The sequence below is a fragment of the Sceloporus occidentalis genome, unplaced genomic scaffold (genome assembly GCF_023333645.1).
Source record: "Sceloporus occidentalis isolate IW3139 unplaced genomic scaffold, rSceOcc1.0.p SCAF_29, whole genome shotgun sequence".
In the NCBI taxonomy this organism is placed as follows: domain Eukaryota; kingdom Metazoa; phylum Chordata; class Lepidosauria; order Squamata; family Phrynosomatidae; genus Sceloporus; species Sceloporus occidentalis.
This window is the reverse complement of record NW_028317009.1, coordinates 8,930,351-8,955,959: the sequence shown is the minus strand read 5'-3', so window position 1 is coordinate 8,955,959 and position 25,609 is coordinate 8,930,351. Positions and strand designations below refer to the sequence as shown.

Here is a 25,609-nt window from a genome sequence, read left to right as displayed (position 1 = left end):
GAACGTACGGACGGCGGCAGCGTGCTATCCCAGACACCCGCGGCGCAGCGACCCTCCATAACGCAAATAAAATAATAATCAAAACAATAATAATAATCATCAAAATAATAAACAAAATAATAATAATAATAATAGAAAAGGGATCATGTTGCCATTTCAGGACCTTCTGAATCTGAAGCGGTGTCCGTGACCGGAATGCGGTCCATCCGGTAGGCACTAAAGTCCTTTCTTGGCGTTAATAAAAGTTATCAGATATTAATATTCATAAACGTTCTTCACCAAACCAGATAATCATCTAAACATTGTTTTCCCCGGGAGGGCGCAGGGAAAAGGTGCGTTGGGGAACGCGATTAAAATAATTACATGGAGGGAAGAAATGACGAGCAAAAGTATCTGACACGCAGTGTCACGAGTTATTAACAGTTTTGTGAGAAACGATATTACGGCTGACGCGGGGTGATGCTACAACGGTACCGCGGACATTGGAGACGGGTAACTCGCCACCCCAGCCCAACAAAGCCTTTATACCCTGTTACAGTGGAGCAGTCACCATGGAAACCAACGGAGCGTTCCTATTGTTCACAATGTAGCACTTTGCCCCAGAATGGCTCGAATATATATTTAATATATATATATATATATATATATAATGGCTCGAATATATTTCCTACTCCCTGTTTGTCATGCTGGAGTGATGGCTTCCCAATATATCATATTTATCCCCAAAACAGAATCCCCCCCACCATATGGAATCCAAGTCACGAGTTATGGTAACAGAGGGGGGCATTTCCCAAACTGACCCTCTTAGCCTTCTAAGCACCTTTAACTAACCTGTAAAACCAAACAGATTTAACGCTCTCTGCGTATAATTCTACACCCAACCTGAGCTTCCGGAAATTATTTTCTTCGCAATTATGTAAAAAGGGGTATTTAATACGCATGAATGGAAAAGTTCACCACCCATGGGGCAAAGTGCCAGCTTGTGTATCATGGGGTACGATAAGCTAACATTTAATATGGAGTTGCCTTCTCCTCTTTCATTATTCGCTAACGATATTCTTCTGGGTGCCTGCGCGACGTCAGCTCCCCCCCAGCAGCGAGCCACGTGAAGTCCCGCAGGCCAACGAGTTCGCGTCCACATGATGGACAATCTGAACGCTTTCCAATCTTTGCTGTGATAAGAGTATCTGTTTAATAGACCCAGGTCAGGTCTGGACGGGCTTGGGTTCACAAACAATATCTGTGGCAAACAAAAGTTGGGTCATCAAGTTTAAGAGAAGAATGCATAAAGCGATATTTTTTATCTGGAAACCGATAGGGTGTAGATATACGTTTTTAGTCTTATCCGGAGAATTGGCTAGGGATACGTTTCATTAAAAAGCAGAGGAAAATAAACTGCTGGGCACATTCCTTCTCTCCTCGTCCTCTCCTCGGCCCCTGGTTTGTACGTCAGCCCTTTAAACCCCTTCACCACCTTCCCAGTGAAAAGGCACAGGGGTTACAACAGCCGGGATATGAACGGCAAGAGATGTAAAACCTCTCCAATACTGCCCCCTTGTGGTCACGCCGAGCATTACCCTATCCCTTCTTTCAGAAACGGATCACAGATGGGAACGGAAAATTCCGCTTCTCTTAATTAAAAATAATTGCGGATATACGGCCTCCCCGCCGGTGCTGGAGGTATCGACGTGTCCCTACCTCTTAGACAATTACAGCATAATGTCAAACTAAAGTCTTAATACATGATACAAAACAAAGTAGCAAGATTGGTCACTGTACATGAGCATTTATGTGTGTATGTATGTGTGTGTGTGTGTATGTGTGTGTATACACACACACACACACACATACATATATGTATACACAAATACACACACGCATACATGCTCATGTACAGTGAACTCTCACATTTCAGGGCACTGTCTCGTTAACGCACACGGCGGAATCGTACGGATACGATGCCAGCGAGCGCGGCTGCCGCAGCTTCCTTGTTAAGAGATGTACTCCTCAGTGACAATAGCACATTGTGGGACTCAATGTCACTCTGGGATTCCGCCGTGACCCTCGCTGCCAAGATACTGTCTGAGAAAATGTCAAGGAGACCAGATGTCCCCAATATCAGACAGCCAAATGCTCTGCTTAGCTTCCACTCCCTGACATAAGGGCACAGGCAGGAGCTAATGAATATACATTGGACGTCTGCACGAAAGAGACAGGAGACAGAATAAGGATTTCAAGTTGGGGAGGTTAGAGGGGGTTTATTTCATGCCATTTTTCCCATTTCATTAACAAAAAATTGGGGAAAAAATAAATAAAACAAAATCTAATTGTTATCAATGGTGTTTGTAGAAAGGAGAGTTATTATGTAGCTTAGAAGGAACTGCAGAATGCATAGGTGGAGTGCGAGGAGAACGTTTATAAGGACCAGTGACTTACAGGGTAAACCAGGGGGCTTTAAGTCTGGATGGGGTAGGGAGAAGGTATTCCTAACACGAGACCAAGAAAGGTTAGCGCTCTTACGCTCTCATGACTTGCTTGGACTTATGTTAATGACATATTCTGCATTAAGGTTGTTTTTTGAGGGATTCATCCATATCACCCTCTGCTCAGACCCCATAGCATGAATCGATCAATATTGTTCCAGGTAAACACACCTGTCGCTGCGGCTGTAGGACACGGCACAGCCTACTAAAAGCCCTAGCTTCTACGACAACGTCCACCAGACAACTGGAGCCGTTATACAGGCACAGCGATACTCCCCGGGTTTCACTGACGATATTCTGGAAACATAACATTCAGATACGTTCAGCAGCTCCGTGTAACCGGAGCAACGTGGCTTCCACGCCAGGTTCAAAGACAGAGAACAAACCGCGAGACCAACCTGACGGAAAAAGCAGCCACAAGCCAACGTACAGAAAGTGTTTCTTATGGTCCACTCAACTATTGCTAGCAAAAAGTAGGAGGACATGTGGAAGCGTGGATGGGGGCTTTGGGAAGGACACTAGAAGGTCACATTAGGCTGTAGGAATGTCCTTGTGGAGATCAATATAAGTCTATGGAGGAGCTAGAGTGAAGAAAGGATGATCATGCGCACCCCTGCCACTTAAAGCTAATGGCGAGTGTCCCAAAGGGTATGAGAAAACGAAAGGAAATCTAACCGATAAGGGAAGAAAAAAACTGGGAGACCGAATGTCTAACTCCACACGAGAAGCCGCGCTTACATCGCAATGAACACACTTAGCTAAAACGTGTAGATAATCTTGTTAAAGGCTGCAGGCTCCGGCGCCGGCCAAAAATAGCTGGCGGACCAGGAATTAAAGCCTTTTCCAGCAAATATGTCAAAAGCAATAAAAAGTCTGTGACCCGCCGCTTAATACACAGAGTAGCGGTGGTTTCAGTCGGGGCCCCTGCTAACAGACCATGCGGAGTCCACTGAAATTTAGGCTGCGCATGGATAGCTTTGGCTTAAGGAACACAGATGGTCAGATTCTGCCAGCCAACAGCTGGCTGGATGTCTAGTTATGTGTGTGTGAGCATGCATGCGTTAGTGAGTATGAGTAAGTGTGTAATTTGTGTGAGTGTGTCTGAATATATGTGCCAGAGTGTATGTTGGAAGAGGGGGGCAAAGATGGCACAGACAAGTTGTTTGGGGGAAATGATGACACAGACAAGTTGTTTGGGGGAAATGATGGCACACACCAGCTGTTGGAGGGCCGGGGCAATTATCCCCTGTGGTTTCTAGTTATGCCCCCGGTCTGACTGTTCCATTTATCACACTCTCAGTATGTTCTATGTAAGCCTCTGTAAGTCTAGTTTTAGATTATGACCTCTTGCACCATTTTCCTTTATTTCTGTGCTTTGTTAAATGTCTAAGTATTTAATTTCTTCTATCACATTCCCTCTCTATCTCCTCTTCCATATAGTACATATGGGGGAGTATCACATATATATATTACATAGCTAATACCAAAGTAACCCATGTGGTATAAAACATAACCAAAGGGAGTGTCTCCCAAAATGCCTGTGGTTTCAGGAAGGATTAAGAGAAATCTAAAGAGACAGACCATGAACAGAATAAAAGATATATTGGAAAGCTGGCTTTCAGCCACAAACAATCGTACATTGCTTCATTGGTGAAAGGTTCTCCCACAACAATATATGTAGGACCCCTGTCAAGGTTACATATGTCATTATAGCAGAGCCAGGTAACGGGCAAACAACTCCTGAAGTACAACTCCCAAAATACTCAGCCCAGCCTTATGGAAGTCAAAATGCCATGCAACTCAATGGTAACCACTCCACAATACAGCTCACTGCATCTCTGTTTAAGTGCTATGCTGACAGATCCGCTTCTATAATCAGCGGTGAGTATCCGCGAGATACACGCTGCTGGAGACGAGCCAATGAGATTCACAGAGATAACAGACTCACAGAATACGTACAGCTCGATACAATCGCCTGAATTATCAGTGTGATCGGAAAGTGCGTAGTGTTACCTGATTTCATACAGTAGATGGAGTCGCTTCTCTACTGACCGCCTAAACAGCTCGAGAACACACTGACCGGCCATGTGTGATCTAGAACACAGCAATTCTGTTTATATAAAGCAATGAACAACCCACTTACCACATGTCTCCGTCTTGAAGCGTCTTGTCGTTGGGAGCCCCGGCGTGCCCATAATGAAGAACAGAGGAGTTGTCACCGCTGGGAAAAATAAAAAGCACAATAAATAAAACTTTTGCACTAAGAAAGAAAAAGAACACACAGTATTACAATAAAACTAGAATAATAAATGTACACAAGGTTCCTGAGACCCAGCATCGCCTTTACTTTGTATAAGAAATTAACCGGCAGTTTCTGAGCAGATAGATCGACAAATTATAGAATTACCTGCTTAGTATTTCAGCTTTCATTTTGCCAAAAGGACACATTGTGAATGAGCGTCCCTAAAAATGAACCTAAAGTCATCCGAGCGTTCCAAGAAATAAGACATTCTTCCTCTCTCGGGCTCTCCTGGCTCCGCCGAATGATCGTGGTTTATAATCCCTTATCAGGAGGAAGATGCGGATTTAGCGAGTAAAGCTGCCGCTGCTAAACTCTTAATTGAATAGGAGAACGTGTGACATACACCTGTCCGGCTGTGGCAGATAGGAGAAGATATCTGACAGAGGAGAATGGCATTCATGATAAGATGACAACGACGTGCTTATTAATACATTTCCATATTTATAAAACATTTGAGATGCACGTAGGCAGAACCTCCGCTGTAACACACGGCTGTGTAAGAGAACTCCCCAGGGATAGAGGCACGTGGGTGCTAAAATGTATCAAACAGAGGAAACTCAGTCTGGGCTCGTCACAGAGCCAAACACAAGTTCGTTTAACATTTAGAAACCTTTAGCATGAAAAAACAACAAAACCAGTGATAACAGAACATCTAACTGTATAATAAAGTCGATTTGTAACCAAAAATCTTTCTAGTATTAGAGAAGAGAGCAGTGGGGGGCAGAGCTGTATCTTGGCCTGAGCCAATGAAAATCCACCCACTCTGGTGCCCCCACCAAGGGCCAGAGCCGGCCTAAAAAGAAGATAGCTTGGGGGCGCCTCCTCTGGGGTGGTCCTCCCGCTGCTGGAGGAGCTGGGCTTATTGGAGAGATTGCTTATCCAACCGCCGGTGCTCTTGACCTCACTGCTGAGTGCCCGAATATGACATCACATCCTGGCGCTCAGCCTTTCTCACCGGCAATGTCACAAGACAGCATGGAACATATAGAAAAAAGAAGATAGACAGAAAAGGAGAGTTAATGAGAAGGAGGGAAAATGAGCGGGAGGAGGAGAGAGAAAGGGAGAGATGAGATAAAGAGGAAAGAGAGAGATAATGAGAGATGGGGAGAAAGGAGAGAGATGGGCAGAGATAATGAAAAAAAGATGAGAGATTGGAGAAGAAGGGGGGGGGGTAAAAAGGAAGGTGAGAGCTAGGCAGAGACAAACTGTGTGAGCAGAGGGATGGCATGGAAAAGCTTTGCCAGCACAGAGATTGCACGGATGAGCTGTGTGAGATGGCAGAGACAAGCTAGTTGGACACAGAGATGGTAGAGAAAAGCTGTGTGAGCACAGAGATGGCAGAGACAAGCTGCGTAGGCACAGGGATGGGAGAAACAAACTGTTTGGGCACAGGGATGGCAGAGCGAAGCTGCTTGAGCACAGGGATGGCAGAGCGAAGCTGCTTGGGCACAGAGATGGCAGAGCGAAGCTGTTTGGGTACAGAAATGGTAGAGAAAAGCTGTGTGAGCACAGAGATGGCAGAGACAAGCTGTGTAGGCACAGGGATGGGACAGACAAGCTGCGTAGGCACAGAGATGGGAGAGACAAACTGTTTGGGCACAGAGATAGCAGAGACAAGCTGTGTGGACAAAAGAATGGCACTTTGATATATTTGCGCCCATATAGCTTAAAGGTTCTATCTTTGCACCCAAACAGCATGTCTCTGCCATAGTTGTGCCCAAATTGTCTCTGCCATCTCTGTGCCCACACAGCTTCAAAGTGCCATCACTGTGTCCACACAGGTTGTCTCTGCCATCTTTGCGTCCGTATAGCTTAAGAGACCAGCTGTTTGGACACAAAGATGCCAGAAACAAGTTGCTTGGACACAGCAATGGCAGAGAAAAGCTTCCTGGGCACAGAGGTGGCAGAGACAAGCTGTGCGGGCACAGAGGTGGCAGAGACAAGATGTGCGGGCACAGAGATGGCAGACAGAAGTTGTGTGGACACAGAGATTGGAGAGGCGAGCAGTGTGGGCACAGAAATGACTAAGATGAGCTGTTTGGGCACAAGGATGGCAGAGACAAGCTGTGTGAGCACAGGGATGACAGACACAAGCTATGTAGGCACAGGGATGGGAGAGACAAACTTTTTGGGCACAGATGACAGAGCCAAGCTGTTTGGGCACATGGATGGCAGAGCCAAGCTGTTTGGGCACATGGATGGCAGAGCCAAGCTGTTTGGGCACAGGGATGGCAGAGACAAGCTGTTTGGGCACAGGGATGGCAGAGACAAGCTATTTGGGCACAGGGATGGCAGAGACAAGCTGTTTGGGCACAAAGATGGCAGAGACAAGCTGTTTGGGCACAGGGATGGCAGAGACAAGCTGTTTGGGCACATGGATGGCAGAGCCAAGCTGTTTGGGCACAGGGATGGCAGAGACAAGCTGTTTGGGCACAGGGATGGCAGAGACAAGCTATTTGGGCACAGGGATGGCAGAGACAAGCTGTTTGGGCACAAAGATGGCAGAGACAAGCTGTTTGGGCACAGGGATGGCAGAGACAAGCTGTGTGGACATAGAGATGGCAGTTACAGGCTGTTTGGGGGCTACAATGGCACTGTTAAGCTGGGTGCAAAGATGTCAGAGACAACCAAAAGAAACCACTGTGTGGGGGGTACATTTCAGGCAGAATTAAATTGTTAAGCACATAGTTTACCTTTGCCAGAGTAGGTTTGTAATAATGCAAATTTGAACTGGTGAGCTCAAATATTCCATAAAAATTCCTTGTGAACGCCTGCTTTAATGAATAAACACAATGTGTTTTTAAGAATTCTCCAAGATCTGAAGTTCCTGCATATGGCAGGACCGTGATGGAAAGCCTAAGAAAGGCATTGGGAAATGGGTAAATCTTAATCAGCGGGGGGATAGGGTTATGCACTATGATTTGGTAATTTCAGTTTTTTCTACACATAGAAGTTGCCATTGGACCTGATCCCATGATCACACAGCATGGTACAACCGAAAGAAGGCTTTTAAACTCCTAGCCTGACCTCTTTCTTATTTCCTAAACACAACAAACCAGAAACAGTTCGGGGCCACAGAGACAAGATGTCTGCAGAACACAAGGCATTTGCAGAGGTCCCTGAGGAACGCATGTTCTTCACATCTGAAAGCAGCACTCTCTGTCGGCTGACCTGCCCTCAGACCAGCATCCTGCCACATCTTCTCCTATCCTCCGAGGCCCATCAAACTCCAGTAACGAGACGTGTACAAATCTCAAGGTTTACCGGTCTGCTCGTTCACTTTTATTCCTGGGTGGATTCCCCTTCTTTGTTTTTAATCTTCACAGAGCAGAAATGAAATGAAGGATAGATTCATCCTGTCTGAACTGTCACATCGGTTACGTGTCGGTGTCTGTAACCTTTAAACAGTCAAGATAAAGGGCCTGTCACACGTTTGAGGAATATTCTGCGCCTGGCCCTGTATAAATAACCCTGGCTAACCGAATATAACCCGACAGGCTTTATCTTCAAAATAGTTCCCTAATAATTCACATCTACTTCTTTTACAAGGACCTCCAACGTGAAACACTGAGTGCATCAGAAAGTTCCCCTATATAACAGAAGTTGGGTTTCAAACAGACACGAGGCATCTTAGAAAGCTTACGGACAATTAGGTTTATCTTATTTTTGGGGATACAAGTTGTTGCCTCTTCTCAGAGCAAAGTCTCCTTGTAGGCAGAGCGAGAGAGAGGATACATTGTAGCACACCGGACAGAGGGTCACATAGGAGACTCTACGTCTCACAGAGTTTGGGGAGCTTTTCTGTTATCTTTACTTCAAAGGAAGAAGATGCTGCGTCTCCAGAGCAAGCCCTACCAGAACATACTGAAGTCTCGAGAACTTATTTCATCTTTGAGGGGTTTTATTAAATTTCTGTGAAAGTAGGTATTGTATTTAAAAGCCTGAGGTTCTGTCACTGCCAATGGTCAGTGGTCCAGATACAACGCAGTTAGCTCACACACCTAAGCCATAAAAATTGGCGATTCTGTCACACTATACGGTCATATATTGTTTATTTTATTATAGCCATTTAACATTAGACTCACTAAACTTGGGGTACTTTGACGTAGTGGCGGGCTGAGCAATATATGGCCAAATAGTGTGACGGAATCCACAATATTTTTTTGGTATTTACTGGGTATCCGCAGAGTTCTTTCTTTGTTTTGTGTATTTATAGGTCGTTATTAGCAGCAACCTGGAACGCTCCCCTTTATATATTTTTTTTGTTTTCAACTGATGGAATGACTTGTTAAAAAGCTATATATTCCAGAGTAATATAAGAGTTTACTTGTTTGTGTACCTAGGAAGGAATGGGTGCATGTGTGCGATATTTGCCGTTCCTTTTCATTATCCTGTCACTCACTATTCAGAGCGTGTTAGTGCTTTATAAATAAAATATGCTAATAACTGATACGATGCCTCCGGCCGGAAAAAAAAAGGGGCAGATTTTTGTCTTAAAGGAAAACACCTTCCGATGACTGTTGTCCCCTCCAATTCACATCCAGTCTTTGTTCTTTAACCTCATCGAGCAATCACTAATTCACTGTAAATGTCACAAACATCAATCTCTGGTCTGGCTATGCAGCTCCAGCCTGCATGCATTGATCTAAGTAAAGAGCCTCAAACCCCACAGCGGCACATGCGCAAATGTGTGCTTTCACACCGGCTTCATACCAGGGACGCTCTACACCGTACAGACTAGCCGAGCACTAGCATGTTTTATTAAAGAGGTAATAAGACAGCGTAGTGCTATGGGTAACAGCTGGCCTACGACTTGTCACATACACACTCCTTGCTTAAACCATATTATATAAAGAGCTAAATGTTACATCTATAAAAAAAAAAAAAAAAAAAAAAGAGGGTAAAACGGCTATATCCTTCCTACTACTGGTTCGAAGTGACTGGGTGCAGTACCTGTAACCGCCTGCACATTTATGGTGGCGCTCTAACCATTATTTAAAGAGTCTTTAGTCGAGGTTGATATCTTTGTTTGGACCAAATAATAAATGACACGCAGAAAACATGTTAAATATACGTTGACATTGACATAAGACCTTCAACATATTCTGCTGCTAATTGAATAAGTGAATGTTGAACTCCTGACACACACAGTGCTACGGAATTTGATGGCGCTATATAAAACAATAAAGAATAATAATAATATTGTGAGATAGCCATGGGTTGGCTGACCCTGTGACCCTGCTGTGAGTTCAGAGAGGTCGATTCTATATTTTTGTTTATCCCTTTAAACATAAGGGTTTATATGTGGTTCAGTACATACCTGCCGCAGATGCATGTGTAGGACGTGTGCCTCATTCCTCCACGTGAGTAGCAATAGTGCAGAAAAACACTGCGGGGGGACGACAAACATATGGTTAATATTTCACAGAAAAGGCATTTAAACAGTATGGGCCATTTCTAATGTGGAACAATTATAAAAAGTATTTCATGGATTCCATTGCTCTATATGTAGAACTTTAACCCTCTGAACCCCCTTTAAAATGCAGCCATGCATTCATCCCTTAATAAAAAAATACTTCCCAGAGCAACACATTATCAGTTTGGGCAACGTTTGAGATTTCGCAAACAAAACAAACAAATCACTAAAGTTACTAAAATGAATTTAGCTACAATTAGTTAGCAAAACACCAGATGAACATTAATCGTAAAAAAAACAGTGCTTCTAAATACTTATTTTCCAAGAGAAGTTATCCCAAAAAGCTCGGTGATAATTCCTACGATCATATGGGTGTCCTTGGGGTAAAAAAACCCAAAAAACAAATAACTTTCTTTGTTTTTTTCCTAAGGGATGCACCGTTTAGCATTTATTAATAAAGACTCTGTCAAAACTTTACGTAAGCGATTGCAAATAAGCGTGCAGCCTAATTAGTGCGAGGTTATGGAGTGTTCTTCCGAGGCAGCGCCTATCTTTGCACCTTAATTTCCTCCGCTAAAGCTTCTTAAGTAAATAGCATTAACAGCCGTAACAATATTTTAGTTGTTTTGGCTTCTAATCAAAGGAGTCCACGTTTCGTGCATGACTTCCCAGGGGAAGCAAAAGATGTTGTTTTTTGGCTCCAGAATACTGAGATCCGCAGCATTTACCCAGCGGTTAATAAATAGAATAAATTACTTATAAAGGATATTATTCCCCAACTCAATAGGCCGTAGAAATTAGATTTAAAGACATTTCCCAAATATTGGTTTAAACCACGGAATATAGTATGCAATATGTGCGTATTCTAGATTATTCACGTAAACGTATCACTTTCCTATATATCATTATTTTGGTTTTAAAGCAGTAACCGCTGAGGAAAACGAAGATTCCGTTTCAAGAGGCAATAAAGTTTGGATTGACCCCGTTCTTAAAATCAGAATTCTCTCTTAATGTCAAATAAACAAACCGTATCAAGTAAATTAAACTCAAACATTGGAGGTAAGTCAACAAAAAAAAATAACTAACTTTGTCAACAAAAGAAGGTGAAGTATCAGCAAAAACTGAAATGTGGAAAAGTAAAAGCCTCGTTAAATCCCCTAATTCTTTACAGCGGTGAATTCTCATGTATGGCTGATATTTTGGAAATGTCAACTAATTCAAGTCCAAGTGACGAGGGACATCATGGAAATATCCTTCATTTATAAATAAAGCTGTTGACAAATCCACAAAATGCCGCAGGAAAAATATCAGCGTTTGGGTCGTGGGATTTCATGCCCCGGGATTAAGGAGGAATTGGACAGTCAGACCCAGAGTGCATGAGAAGACCCCAGGGATAAAGGTGATTGTACGAGGATCGCGGTAATGTCCATACTTACTAATAGTGATGTATCCAGGAATAAACTAGCGACATAGTAACAAAACAAAGATCGAGGCGCCTCTCTCCAACAAAAACCCACCACCAAGGATAAAGCCTAAGGACTCTGCCACAACTGGGGCTTACCAAGGGCCACAGCAAGCAGGCAAGATACGTACAGGCTACTACACTGCCCAAAGTACGGGAATGAAATGTGTAAGTGCACCTTGGCTGGGAAATGTTGGCAAATGAAGTTCATCAGGAAACACTGACATGGGTGACAAAGCAGACAGTACATGGGACGTAAATCAGAAGACAAAAAGATGGAGGACACTATATTTTTTTAACCAGAGAGGGAATGAGAATGTGAGAGAATGTGAGAGTGATAGAACAAGAGAGAGAAAGCGAGGGAACGAGAGAGAGAGAAAGCGAGAGAACAAGAGAGAGAGAAAGCGAGAGAACAAAGAGAGAGAGAGAAAGCGACAGAACAAGAGAGAGAGAAAGCGAGAGAACAAGAGAGAGAGAAAGCGAGAGAACAAGAGAGAGAGAAAGCGAGAGAACAAGAGAGAGAGAAAGCGAGAGAACAAGAGAGAGAGAAAGCGAGAGAGCGCGCAGTTCCTTTTTCAAATAATTCACCACCTTCTGATACTTTGTAATGTTGCTTGTGCGTAACAATTCTTTTTCCAGATATCATAAATAATTATTCTATGACTATTCACAGCTGGAGAAAACAGCATCCTTAGCAGGTCCATCGCTGTCTGATACATGGTCAAGGTGACGACCCCCAACAAACCTATTTTGCCCATTTTATACAAAATGATTACAGCTACAGATATTAAATACCCCAGCGTGGGGAAACACAAAATGAGCCATGGGGGCAATGATACCCACTTCTCTACAATGTTTCTCAGATGTATGAAAGGAAAACCTCTCATAGCATCACAATTAAAGAAAACATATTCGTTTCCCTGTGCAATTCGTGCGGGGCGCAGATGTACTTTGTCTATTTGCAGAGGTAAGAAGGCATGCGCCATAATGAGATTATTCCACCCAAAGAGCAGCTGTCACTTAACTCCGGATACCCCTCTATCCAAACTGTCCCGTTAATCACATTAGGGACTCATCAACGCCATCTCCGCTCAATGCCGGGGACTCCCAAGCCTGTCGTTAAAGGCCTCGAGCCGCGTCTTCAGGGCGCCATGGGATGATGAGTATTCTTGCAGCGCAAGTGGCAACAGAGAAATGTATTTCTTTATCGGCTAGCCCAAAAATAAAGATTTGATTGGCAGCTCTGAAGTTCAGGGAGGACAGACAAGGGATAGAAACCGTGCACTGGAAAAAATAATTCGAATCAAGCTTGAAAATAGAAAGCATGAAAAATAGAATCCGAAAGGCAGATAAATGGTATAAAAGCCGGGAATTAGCAAAGCCGTGTTAGAAGAAGAAGAGGAAGAATTAGGACAATCTAATTCATCTGTGACACTGTATCTTCAAACGCATGACACCAAGTAGATTGACCTGGAACAATTTATAGCTGATGATATCATAGCCGCCCTGCAGTTTCCAGAATCACGGCCATAAACTTTCATTAGTTGTGGCAGAACCAATAAAAAGGTCAAGATTCCGTACTGCACAGACGGGGGATTTATGTTCTAGAACATGGAATGGGAAGTGAAGTAATTCAGTGGTTAGTCTAGAGCGCCCATCACTCCCAAGGACTTCGAGGCAAGGGACAGGTGGATCTAGACAGCGACGGGACTGTATCTTCCGGTGAATATTAATAATAATATTAATAATATTAATAATAATAATACAGGGATTTGAGACTTATTAGTAATAATAATATCAATAATAATATTAATAATAATAATAATACAGGGATTTGAGACTTATTAGTAATAATAATATCAATAATAATATTAATAATAATAATAATAATACAGGGATTTGAGACTTAATACGTCATGATCGCTCATATGTTTCCGTTACTTTACTTTTCTGGTGCGGAGGGGAAAGGAGCATTCTAATTGGCTATAACCGAGGTTTCCAATGCTAATAAATAAGTAGAACCTTTGCCATTGTTTCAGCAACGACTACAGTTTCAACTAAACACTTTACAGAATCACAAGACAATCTCGCAATCATTTTTGGGGTAGGATAAGGGTGCGCATGTTCCTTTTCAAGCGTTGTAAATCATCTCCCCTCTGAGACTTTCTTGTCTTTTGTGGATTGATATAAAGTCTTTAGATCGGATCTGTTTAGAACCCCAGATAATGAGTTTTCTTTGTTATTCTTAGGAAAAAAAAAAAAAAAAGCCACAGTAAACGACCAGAAATCACTAGAAATGTATTCAAGCAATATCATTACCCTGAGACTCATTCATCATTCGCGGCCTAAGTTAATTATAGCACTAGGTGTTATAATTCTGCGTTATCTCCTACCTTCTAACGCCGGATACCCGACACCGTAAACAAAGCGCATGAATGATGCCGTCTTTCATTACAAAGAACGCCTTTCGTGGATTGGACTCCGACTTGTTTCGTGTCACTTAGACGGTAATTCTTAACCAAAACAAAAGAAACATGGGGAAAGTGGAGATTTATGCCGCTATTAGCGCCAGTCTCCATGTGATATTTTTCACGCCGCCGCTGACATTTTAATACGAGCGTGTTCTGTTACATTATTTGCTCTGTCTAAAAATACACCGTGAATACATTTGCCTGAAAAATAATGTTTTTAAATTAACATTTACCAAGAAGAAATGTCAGCGGTTGTAACTTAATGCCACGGGTAGACTTTATAGGAACAGCGTGGCGTCCGTGGCTCTGCGTGGCGGGCCGGTGGAGGATATCATTATTAACTTTAGCCGAATTTGTAGCACAGCTGTGTGCTGCCAGAGAGAAATTTAAATGTTTAACCTCCTTCCCGGCTCCTCTTTTTTTGATTGATTCGGGCCGGGGCAAGTTTGTAAGCCAGTTATTTTAAAAGAACAGCTCCCATAACTCTCAGGCAGCTGTAGGCACGCGCAGAATTGAAGGATGCTGTTGGCCAACTTCCTACGAGCGGAGAGAGGTTTTCGGAGGTTTTTGTGCTGAAGGTCATAGCTTTGAGCTTCTCCTTGCAGGATAGGAGAGAGCTCCTCAAGGGTATGACATCATCATTATCTGGGGAAAAAGCTAGCAGTCCGAAGCGTGAATAGGAGTAATCGAAGGAGAGATCAGAAAAAATACTCGGAAAGCCAGAAACCTGCGTTCTTCTGAGATTCATGTTTGTAACATTGTAGCAAGCAGACTGCTCTCTAGGACAGCAGGCACCTTTAATTCTCTACAGCCTTACAGCGATGAGAAAAGTCCCGCGTATTATATTTATGTTGGGCTCGAAGGCTTGGTGTCCGCTGTATGGAATCGCACCGCTTCTCCCGCATTTCTTCACTAAAACGTCACATAGTCTAAATAAAGAAATAGGTTGTCTGGGTAACGCCATAAAACACACGAGATGTACAGTGTCACCGGGAACAATATCGCCCAGAGGTGAACACGACCGGCTTAATCGATAAAATACATTACGGTTTCTTAATGAAAACCATTCTTATTAAAGGGATCGCGCCGCTCGGCGTTAACGGAAGGTCTATTAGCCTTTAATTTGTTCCGAGTGCTCTTGGCAACCGCCCTTTAAATAATAATATGATGTAAGGTGTAATATATATACATTACTGGACTACGACGTGTGTTTAGTTACAACTCTGTAATAAGGGAGCGCCTACACTAACCCTACTGTTTGTAGTGCGATTAGGAGTAACATGAAGACAGCAGGAAACGAATGCATCTTTTCACGGGTTATCGATACGATGTTACCGCTTAGAAAGAACGTTTTGGGAGAGTTTTTAAGGTCTGCTGCTGTTCTGTGTCACTTTCTTTCGCCGCGGAGGATTTAGTAAATAATCCTTTTAGAGGGGAGAAGGCATCCATCATGCGGATGTTTACTCTCTCCCCTCAACAAGTCACTCCGTGGACGCCCTCCTGCCCAGAAACGGTCGTGGCCGGCGATATAATTAATGAGTTTGTCTTCTGCCGCAATGAACAAGTCAGGCCATTGTTTGTCTCCAAGCAAATCTAAGACGAAGGGAGTTTTAATAAGTCCAAGGCAGAGACATGGCTCTCTAAAAAACTAAACGTATACGGAGAATACCTCCGGCTCCTACACATCATCTTCTACCTGAGCCTTCAGGAATAATTCAAATCCCCAGAAATATCTGGCTTTAGAAGAATTTCATCAAAGCTTCCAGAAGTCATAATGTGCCCGGATAACCATCCCGCTGTTACACCGCGCCTGCCGGCCGACATCTTTCTGATTTACGGAGTCCATGAATAATCCTGGGAAATTCACCCAGGACGACCGGCAGAGAGGGGGCATCTGGGCGCTTCTAAAGCTCCAGCCCCAAATGCCCAGTCTCTCAACGCAAGTAGAACCAATTCTTTTATTACAAATAATTTAAAAAATAATAAAAAAAAAATAAAAAATGAAGTATTTTTTTTTTTTTAAGATTATACTGGCTAATTTTAATATATTTACTTTATTTTTTTTTAAGTCATCAAGTAGAGCAAAAGGGTCTTCTGATAGATTACACATTTATTTTGTTTAACATCAAAATATTAGAACACAGATGTGTTTATTTTCTAGGAATTTGGCAACAAAAATTATATTTATATTTTATATTTTAATAACTATATATATATATATACACACACACAGTGATTAAAATATAATTGAAATGAGAGTTTATTCTGATTATTGCCATTACACAATGGAGATTTAATTGGTAACAATCCATAACAGTTTCTCTTCCTGAAGTTCTAAAAGCCGTTATCTCACAGCTTTTTTTTTTTTTTTTTTTTTAATTAAAGATGGATTAGCTAATAAAGTGTTCTACTAATCAATCTGCCACCGTGTGGCAAAGATCTCATTAATAACCCCTGATAGAAAGGTCTGAGTTGCAGACTTGAAATATTAAACAGTAATATGCCTCCTTCTTACTTATTTAAAACAGTATTAGAATTTCATGAGGAACGGGGTCAAAAACAAACAAGTTTACAACAAAAAAAAAAAAAAGCGAGGGTGAAATGACAGCTAGGGGTTAAAAATAAAAAAAACAGAGTAGGACCACCAACATGCCACGGATCCACTGAACTACTAAAAAGTCAAATTACTTACATTTTACCATTTAAACCCATTTTCACATGTCATTTCTAGGTTTTCAAATATAAAACAAATCTATAACTACGGAGTATAAACGGAAGAGGGATTTATCTTCTGAGTTTTACCATCTATGGAATCAATAGATCATCAATATGATATAATGTAGAATTCCTGCAAATAGCTCGATGATCTATTCTCACGGCCACAAAGTGCGGCATTTACCATTTCTCTCCACGCGACGCGCGATTATTACAGAGAGAATTGAGTAAACCTGATAGCAGACGAATGTCTCCGGGCGCTATCCCGGTCGTATATCTTAAACACATTAAATAAAATGCTTAGGGACCCAGAAACACACTTATTCACTAAACCGAGAAATGTTACCAAACACACGGAACATTTGTTGTTGTTGTATACATTACATAAAGCGATGCTATATCTCTGTAACGAGCTGCTTAATGAAAAACATACGTTCATTAAAATCCATCACAAACAGCATTACACTATACGGACAAAAGTATTGGGACACACCTCTTAGTTACTAAAATCAGGGTTTGGACCTCTTACTTCCAGTGAAGGGAAATCTTAATGCTTCAGAATACCAAGACATTTTGGACAATTCTCCGCTTCCAACTTTGTGGGGACTGTTAGGTGAAGACCCTTCTCTATTCCAGCGTGACTGCGCCCGGCACACAAAGCAAGGTCCATAAAGACCTGGTTGGGTGAGTTTGGGGTGGAAGAACTTGGCCGGCCGCACAGAGCCCCGACCCTAACCCCATCAAACACCTTTGGGATGAACCGGAGATTGTGAGCCGGGCGTCTCGTCCAACATCAGTACCTGACCTCACAGACGCTCTACTGGATGGATGGGCAAAAATCCCACAGAATCACCCCCAAAATCTTGTGGAAAACCTTCCCAGAAGAGTGGAAGCCGTTATAGGTGCAAAAGGGGACCAAGTTCATATTAATATCCGTGTGTTTAGAATGTGATGTCATCAAAGCCCCTGTTGGTGTAATGGTCAGCTGTCCCAATACTTTTGTCCACATAGTGTATGTCCATATGTGTATAGATATTATATAGACCACGCGCTTATTATTTGTCCTGCTTCACACCCCACTATATCGGGGTAACGTACATCTCGGTAACAGATACACATACAGCCGGGAATCTTTCAGAGCCGGGAAAATATACATAGAAACGTAAAAGTTATGCAGCAGCAGTAAAATTACTACTTTCTTTTAGAAGACACAATGCCGCCTGGGGACGTATCCATCCAAACCGGAACGGAGGAACACACAGCCGTGTTAAACTTTCCCCTAAACTGAGATTAAAAGTTTGCCTGGAAGACAGAAGCAAGCTAGGTTATGCCGGGAGAAGGGCTGTCTGGCTAAATAATGTTTTAATCTCATCCAGTCTTTTTTTTTTTTGCTATGAAGGTCGGTGACCAAGGGAAACATTATCTGTACAAAACCCGTAATCACAAAACGTCTTTGGTTCCTAACTGATTATCTCTAGAAATAATTTGTGGCGGCGGATACACAACCCACGTGGCGCGGCAGCGGATAAAGTGCTCAATACTTCTTCAAAATGTTCAGAGCTATGAAACAAATAGCGAGCAGAAATTTGTCCCCTGAGGTTGTTCAATATATCAGCTCCAAAAGAGGAAAAACAATGCGCTGAACACATCTTAAATAAGAAACCCGTTTTCAATCTGAAAACCGTTTCCCCCGGAATCTTTACTACGGCGATTACTGGATCAAAAGGTCCTTTTTTGTTCTTTTTTAAATTTACTGTTTTGGAGCCCTTAGAATTTCACGGGATAAAAAAACCAACAAAAAACAAACAGGCGGAATCTTCAAAAACAAATATAAAAGCCGCTGAATATATTTATACGTATTTTTTTTTATATACACAAATACATATTTTCAGGCAGACTAAAGAACCACAAAACATATTAGACCGAGAGGAAAGAAAAAAGTGCGAGTTTGGAAATAAACACCTTAAATTGTACAATAATTCAAAAAAAATAAAATAAAATCCAAGGAGTCGTCCCATTAATTTTACTGGTCCCAGAGCCAATGACAGGCGCCCGGTTCCATCAATAAAACACGTCAATTGTGATCTTCCTCGCGAGACGCGAGTGTTTCGGATGGATTTTCACTCAGCGGGCGACGTGACGGGAACACGTTGTAATGGTCGTTAGGGACTCGCGGACATCTGGCTAACAGGTTTAAAAAAAAAGGATACAAAAAAAAGAGAAAAGAGGGAACCTTACAGAAAATGTCACATTCAAGGTGTCTAAATGGGTTATCGCTTGCTGTCGTTGCGCTCTCACCCTTCTTAGCAGACGTCTCATTTCTTCAATAACCCCGAACCAACGCCGGGCCTTTCCGAGCGAGAGTCTACTTAAGGTCAATAAAAGTTAAACGGCCATTGCAGCGTTATCAGCGCGAGGACACGGAGCTCCCTAATGAGATTACAATCTCTGCAGCAATTTAATATATTAAACAAACATCGCTGGCGTGGTAACACTTAGAAACTCAACGGACCATTAGCAGCAGTGTGTTAAATTAGGAAAAATCGCAGTGATTGATGCCTTTGTAAAGAAACTCAGACAAGAATGAATATTTATAATTATTGGGAAACGTTACACGTGGGGTAACTCGAGACTGGGGAGTTATTGCATTAGCTGAACGGCTCCGGAAAGGAGCGGGGTGATCGAATCTGGATCCGGCTCCGTACTGACTACTAGAAGCTACAGCCAAGGGATATTATGACGAGAAAACAACCCTGTATTATTAGGTCACGTAAAGGGCCTACATATAATCACTTCTCTCGATGCAGCAGGCGTACATTGGTAGAAGTGTGAGGACGATGGCAATCGCAACACGACTAGTGTCTGCACGCGCACAACAAAACATTAGTGTCTGGAGACGAGCACTCAGGCAAAAGACGCACCAAGACGTAAAAGTCACGTTGTTTGGGTAAGAATCTTTGGAATTTGCTTCTTGTAACATGTGGGTAACTTGTCACAACTACCAGGTGCTACAACTTTTGCCAATTCTCCATTCCCGGACGTCCATGACCTGTCCTTTTAGATCTCACACAAGACTTGACTTTGAAATAGACTTGTGCTCTGAACGTTCATCCGAAATTTGTGGGGCCATATTTACTCACTCTCTCACTCACTCTCTACCGCTCTCTACTTTCACTGCCAACCACCTCTGCTTCTGAATCTTTTTGCACATCTTCTATCTTCTCCCATCCCTTCAATCCCTAACCCGGTATCTTCTTTCTTCGGCCAAAATGGCAGTGCTTCGGTGAGGTCCTGTCCAATTATCCGATCGTGGGAAGAGGATGTCACCGAAAGTGCCAAGTGAGGGAAATCTGGGAATTTCATTTCCAAATTAAACAAACCAAAAGATGCGTCCAAATCATTTTTGGCCCATTTGCACATGTCTACTTCCAAACTTACTTCGAGTCCTGGTGGGGGTCTGGGTCTCCCCAGTGAGCTTCCTATCGAGTATGGCTGATCTGGCCTTCATTTCCAAAATCCGAATCATCTTGGAGCCATTCTTGCAGTAGAGTTTTCGAGACCCCCTCAAGTAAGCGTGGACGGACCGATATGCCTCTACTTGTTGGTCAGTCCATTGGAAAAGCCAAGTGGAGACACTTATAAGATTTAACCATCTTTGTCTAAACTTATAAGTCCAAAGCAAGAACTGGCAAGGACCAAAGTGCGTCACGTATACAAATCCACTCTTCTTGCATGTATCCTGTATTTATTATAAGCAGTAGCACAATACTTTGTAGCAAATATATACTTTTACCATTTGTTTTCTAAATGGATGGTATTGAACATTCATTTTTATCCTACTGTTTTTTGTAAGCTTTGTGCTTTCATGAACCGTGTTTTGTATCTAAAAAATAGATCGGAGGCCCTAATGACTTACATACCCCCTTACGTGCTTTAATAGGGGTATTAACTATCATAAAGGAATGCACCTGAAGAAATATTATTCTGGTAACGCCAGCAGAATATATAACATTGAAACAAACAGCAGGAGCTGCTCTATGAACACTTTGTTGCAGTTTTTTAATAACTTAGAAAAAACACAATTTTTTACAGAAGACATTAAGTACATTTTTCTGCGCTTGCGTTGAAGAAAGGGGGCATTTTCGTGTTCATGGATTAGACGTGATCATCACCCCGACCCTAAGGGTTAAATTCACCAACCTGAGGGTTTTTTTTGAAGAAAAAGCCTGATTAGGAAGAGGTTCTGAAGCCCAGGCTCCTCGTCCACAAGAATAGCAAAGAGTTTAAGATGAAGACTCATGTAAGACTCAGCCTAAGTCATATTTAAGGTGGTCTTCAGGCCTTCCAGTGGTCTCAAAAGCTTTCCCTAATATAATTTAGCCAAAAATGTATTCTATAATGATGACCTAAGATAACCATGATACATTGTATAGCGTAGGCTTTTCTGTTGATTAGTCTTTTAATTTTGTTAAAAATACATCGTGTTGGAAATCCTAGAACATTAAAAGAAAAGATGAAAGCCGAAGAACTCCTCTCGTGTAGAACTTTTACCGCATCTTGTGTCCAGTCAGAGACGTTGAGCTGTGATCGTACAATACTTCCTACCTCGTCTACGTGGCTTTTTCCCCCCTCCTGTCTTCAAAGCGTTACGGATTGATTGCCTCTCCCAGCCGTAAATCAGAAAAATCCTATACTTTTTTTTATCTTGTTAGAATTTCTTGGGCTCATACTGCGAAGCCATTAGTCTGTCTTTTTGATCTGAAAGCCACCGGCAATGTCTCCCGGCACCATTAACTACCGTGCCACATGGTTCTCATTTCGTATCAGTCCCTCTGTTGTGCGATGGATTCCCTCCATCTATTTTATTTTTAAAATACATACATATATATAAAAATGGTGCCGTCAAGCAGATGATTTATAGAGTCCGGCAATCGCCCAATGCGAAGAAATTGAATGCGGCGTCAGGAACTAGTGGGTAAGGTTTGTTACGTTGTCGCGCTCTGTGTAAGACAAATGTAGATGACGTCCAGGCACGCGCACTCGCTTCCTTTAGTCTTAAACAATTCTCCCTTGATGTAGACATTTGCTTTACAAATTCCATGCATGGCGTTAATGACAATTGACACTTTTTCTTTTCCCAATGGTGTTGAAATGTTGCCTCGCGGAAAATGCAGCGTCTGTCACACAATGGGTAAGCAAGTTAGCGAGCGGCCTCGGTGCAGGGATAGTGTTGTCTGTCCCTGCACCGAGGCAGACAGACAGAAGAGCAGGACTGGGACTGGCAAGGCTGATGCTGAAATAGAAGCCCACTGGCAGGGCACACGGCTGGAAGCTCTCAGGCAGGGCACACAGCTGGACACACAGCCGGAAGCCCTCAGGCAGGGCACATGACCGGACACACGGCTGGAAGCTCTCAGGCAGGGCACACGGCTGGAAGCCTTCAGGCAGGGCACGCGGCTGGAAGGCCTCAGGCTGGGCACACGGCTGGCAGCCCTCAGGCAGGGCACGCGGCTGGAAGGCCTCAGGCTGGGCACACGGCTGGCAGCCCTCAGGCAAGGCAGACGTAGTCAAGCAGGCCAGGTCAGAATCAAAAGGTCAGTATCAAAGCCGAATCAGAACACAGGAGGAGAAGCAAGCCAGGTCACTACGGGTAATCCAAAACAGAATGCTGCTAGCAAGAGAACCAGGACCAAGGCCAAACAATGCAAAGGTCCAGTTTGCAGGAAGCTACAGGCCTTTATACCGCAGGGCTGAAGGTAACGAGGCCAGGTGGCAACAATAGGAGGCAAGCAGATCAGAGGCAGGGCGGCCACTAGAGGCTGAACTAAGAACAGCCCAAAAACCTGAATGCACAATACAGGTGCCAGGAAACCAGGGCAGAGTGCCACAGGGTCCACTTAAAAATAAATGAGTTCAGAAGAGGCTCTTCCAATGCAAGTCAATGGAGCCCAGCTGACTAATCACAATGTGATTGGTAAAATATATCTAAAGGTGGTTAAAAAATTACATAAATGTAAAAATAATTATCCAATGATGCCACCATCAGGCAAACCATAAAGTTCCATTACATTGTAAAATGAAGTCCAACAATATTAAAAATATTTTTTAAAAAAGTTTAGAAGTCCTAAAATCAGTGCTAGAGTTAAAATACTAGCAGTTGAAATATCCATGGGGTGTCCTGTGTTCAAAAATGTATAGTTTGACAGGGGTCAATTGAATTGGCTGGGTTCAAAGATGTCCCAAATAGGACATGAAAGCAGGAAGACCACATGTCAAAATTCCAATTTAAAAAACTTAATTGCTTATGTCCCAAAATGTGGCCTTTTAGCCCCTTAAACTTTTATCCATTGATGAATACTTCAAAAATACGATACTTTTGTAAAACAAGATAAGCATATGTAACAATACATATATATATATATATATATATATATATATATGTATGTATGTATGTATTGTACATATGTATTAGAAGCAGGCGTCTTAACTACTTGCCACGGGATTCGCATGATTATTCCTCCCCTTTAGTGGAAGCTGGCACACTTTGGAGGAGGAGTAAAAGAAGGCTCATTCTAAACAGGCCATCTGTTGCACAGGTTAAGGACATCCTTCAAAGATCCGTCACCAGAATTTGACCTTATTTAAGGAAGCAAGGTATGGTCAGGCATTGTCCTGAGGATAACCACCTCCGCCTGTAACACCAGACAATGCACGTCTGCAGCATGTATTCATACCACATATTTATAATGACTGTCAGTGGGGTATTCCCGTGGGCTGTGGGTAATCGGATGCATCTTATTCACTCTTCATTATGGTCCCGGCAGATCTTTAGGGGTTATGGATTCAGGCAAGCTCGATTTAAGAGTAAGAGGGGTTAAACTCTTACTTTGACATGTGATATTTAGTGTGGGGGATGGGCTGTGGATCTCTCCATGCAGAATAATTGCTCCCACAGGGACCAATACACGGGGCCCAGAGTTTTGCACTTGACTACGGCAAAGTCTTGAATCTGATTTTCCAGGAACGTGGACGTAACCCCGCGGCCTGGAACCATTGTTTGTCTTAGCTGCGGGAGCCGAGCGAACGCATCGCTTCTACATCCTAATTATTCAACAGATGTTGTCTGCTCCGGAAGGGGCATTTTGTTATTCAAAGACCATTTTTTTGGCAGAAGTAAATATTTTTTTCCTCGGTTTCAGTGCTGGATTACAATTTCAGTTGCCTGCCCCTAATATTAAATTATTATAAAAACAGCTCCCACCCCCCCGAGAAAAAAAAGAGAGATAAGTAAATAAGAGTAAAACGCACAAGCCGCTGGTGACACGGGGATGGGGATATGCTCTTTCATACATGTGCATGTGCCATATATATATATATATATATATATATATATAATATATGTATAAACATAATAATTAAACAAATGATATTCTCACTCTTTGTGCCCCTAATTAAACTGGAGAAGGGAAATCAAACTTTACCAACGCAGGACATCTTGCCATCTTGTTTTACTTTAGATCCCTGCTTGTATTACTAAAATTCCTTATTTCTGTAAATGTTTTGTTTGGGAAACAATTTATCAAACAGCTGTATGTAAGAAAAATAAGACAATGCACGGTTAAAGCCTATGATCTAGCAGGTAAGAGCCGCCGATGGGCATGGTATCGGTGATAATAGGTGGCAATCCAGCACGACTACAGCTCCCATCATGCACAGGCAGTTACTTAGGAGTCACTTATGCAAATAGGACGGCACACACCCATGCAACTCTAAGAGGGGCTTCTAAATAGTCTGGAACCTGGAATAGATTCAAGTTTTTAATTCTTATCTTAGCTGCAAAAAAGGGCAAAAAAATGCTTATTTTGTGTAAATGTTTGAGCCACAAAATAACCCTCCGAGAAAAAGATACACAGAGGAGCCAAAATGAGGTGGCTGATGGATTACTCTTACGAGGACATCAGGAACGAAACGTGGGGATTCCATTTAACAAAAAAACACAATGACTAAATATCCCTACCAGGCGGCCAAAAAGCGAAAACACAAAAAAGGAGGTTATGGAGTTTTTTTTATATCACTTTTTCATCAATTGCTTCCCCTTTTACAGTTCTTGGTAAGTTTCTGTACTGCCCGTGACTCAAGGACTTTGTGAAGTGGACCATTGTTACACGCCATGCTTTCTGCTGCTCTTCCATCTGTCTGTCTCACACGGCAAACCTGTTCTCTTATCACTAGCCTTTCTACCAAAGAGCACAAAGGGAACACAGTAACGGAGATCAGTTATCGCAAAATAATACGGCACGGTCTTTAATTGTGATGAGGGAGGAGAAAAAAAAAGTCTACATCAAAGGCACAATTACCTTTACGTGAAACGCGTCGGGCCGGCAGCCTTCTAACACAAGCGAAGAGAAATCTCAGTGAGTTAGTTTAACAGTTTATTATTCATGAGTTCAGGTTCTGGAGTCCATGAATAGCAGACCCACAAGAGTATGAGTGGAGCCTTACTACGTTCTATACGTAAATGCAAGGATAACGCATGGAAACCCCGAGTGAAATCAGAGACCTGTCATTGACTCATGAATAGGAGCCAATGACTTTGCTACTCTAAAGACGTTGGTCTCGTCTTAGATTCAGGAGCCGTATGTCTATCCCATGCATGTTTAATCCCCTCACTGTATTACCCTCTACCACTTCTGCTGGGAGGCTGTACTGCTTATCCACCACCCTCACTGAACTTCCTTACATCGAAGTTTTCATGCCTTT

The 25,609-nt window shown here is 42.6% G+C and overlaps 1 protein-coding gene across 1 annotated transcript in view; it reads right to left on the bottom strand.

Annotated features, from left to right (window-relative positions):
- The window catches only part of LOC149299289 (xaa-Pro dipeptidase-like), a 62,957-nt gene that overhangs the window by 7,076 nt on the left and 30,272 nt on the right, over positions 1 to 25,609 (bottom strand). The window contains exons 10-11 of the mRNA XM_089486462.1: positions 10,106 to 10,174; positions 4,627 to 4,704 (exon numbers count right to left, since the gene is read on the bottom strand). Of these exons, the coding sequence (XP_089342588.1) occupies positions 4,627 to 4,704; positions 10,106 to 10,174 (147 nt within the window). The remainder of the gene's footprint in view (positions 1 to 4,626; positions 4,705 to 10,105; positions 10,175 to 25,609) is intronic.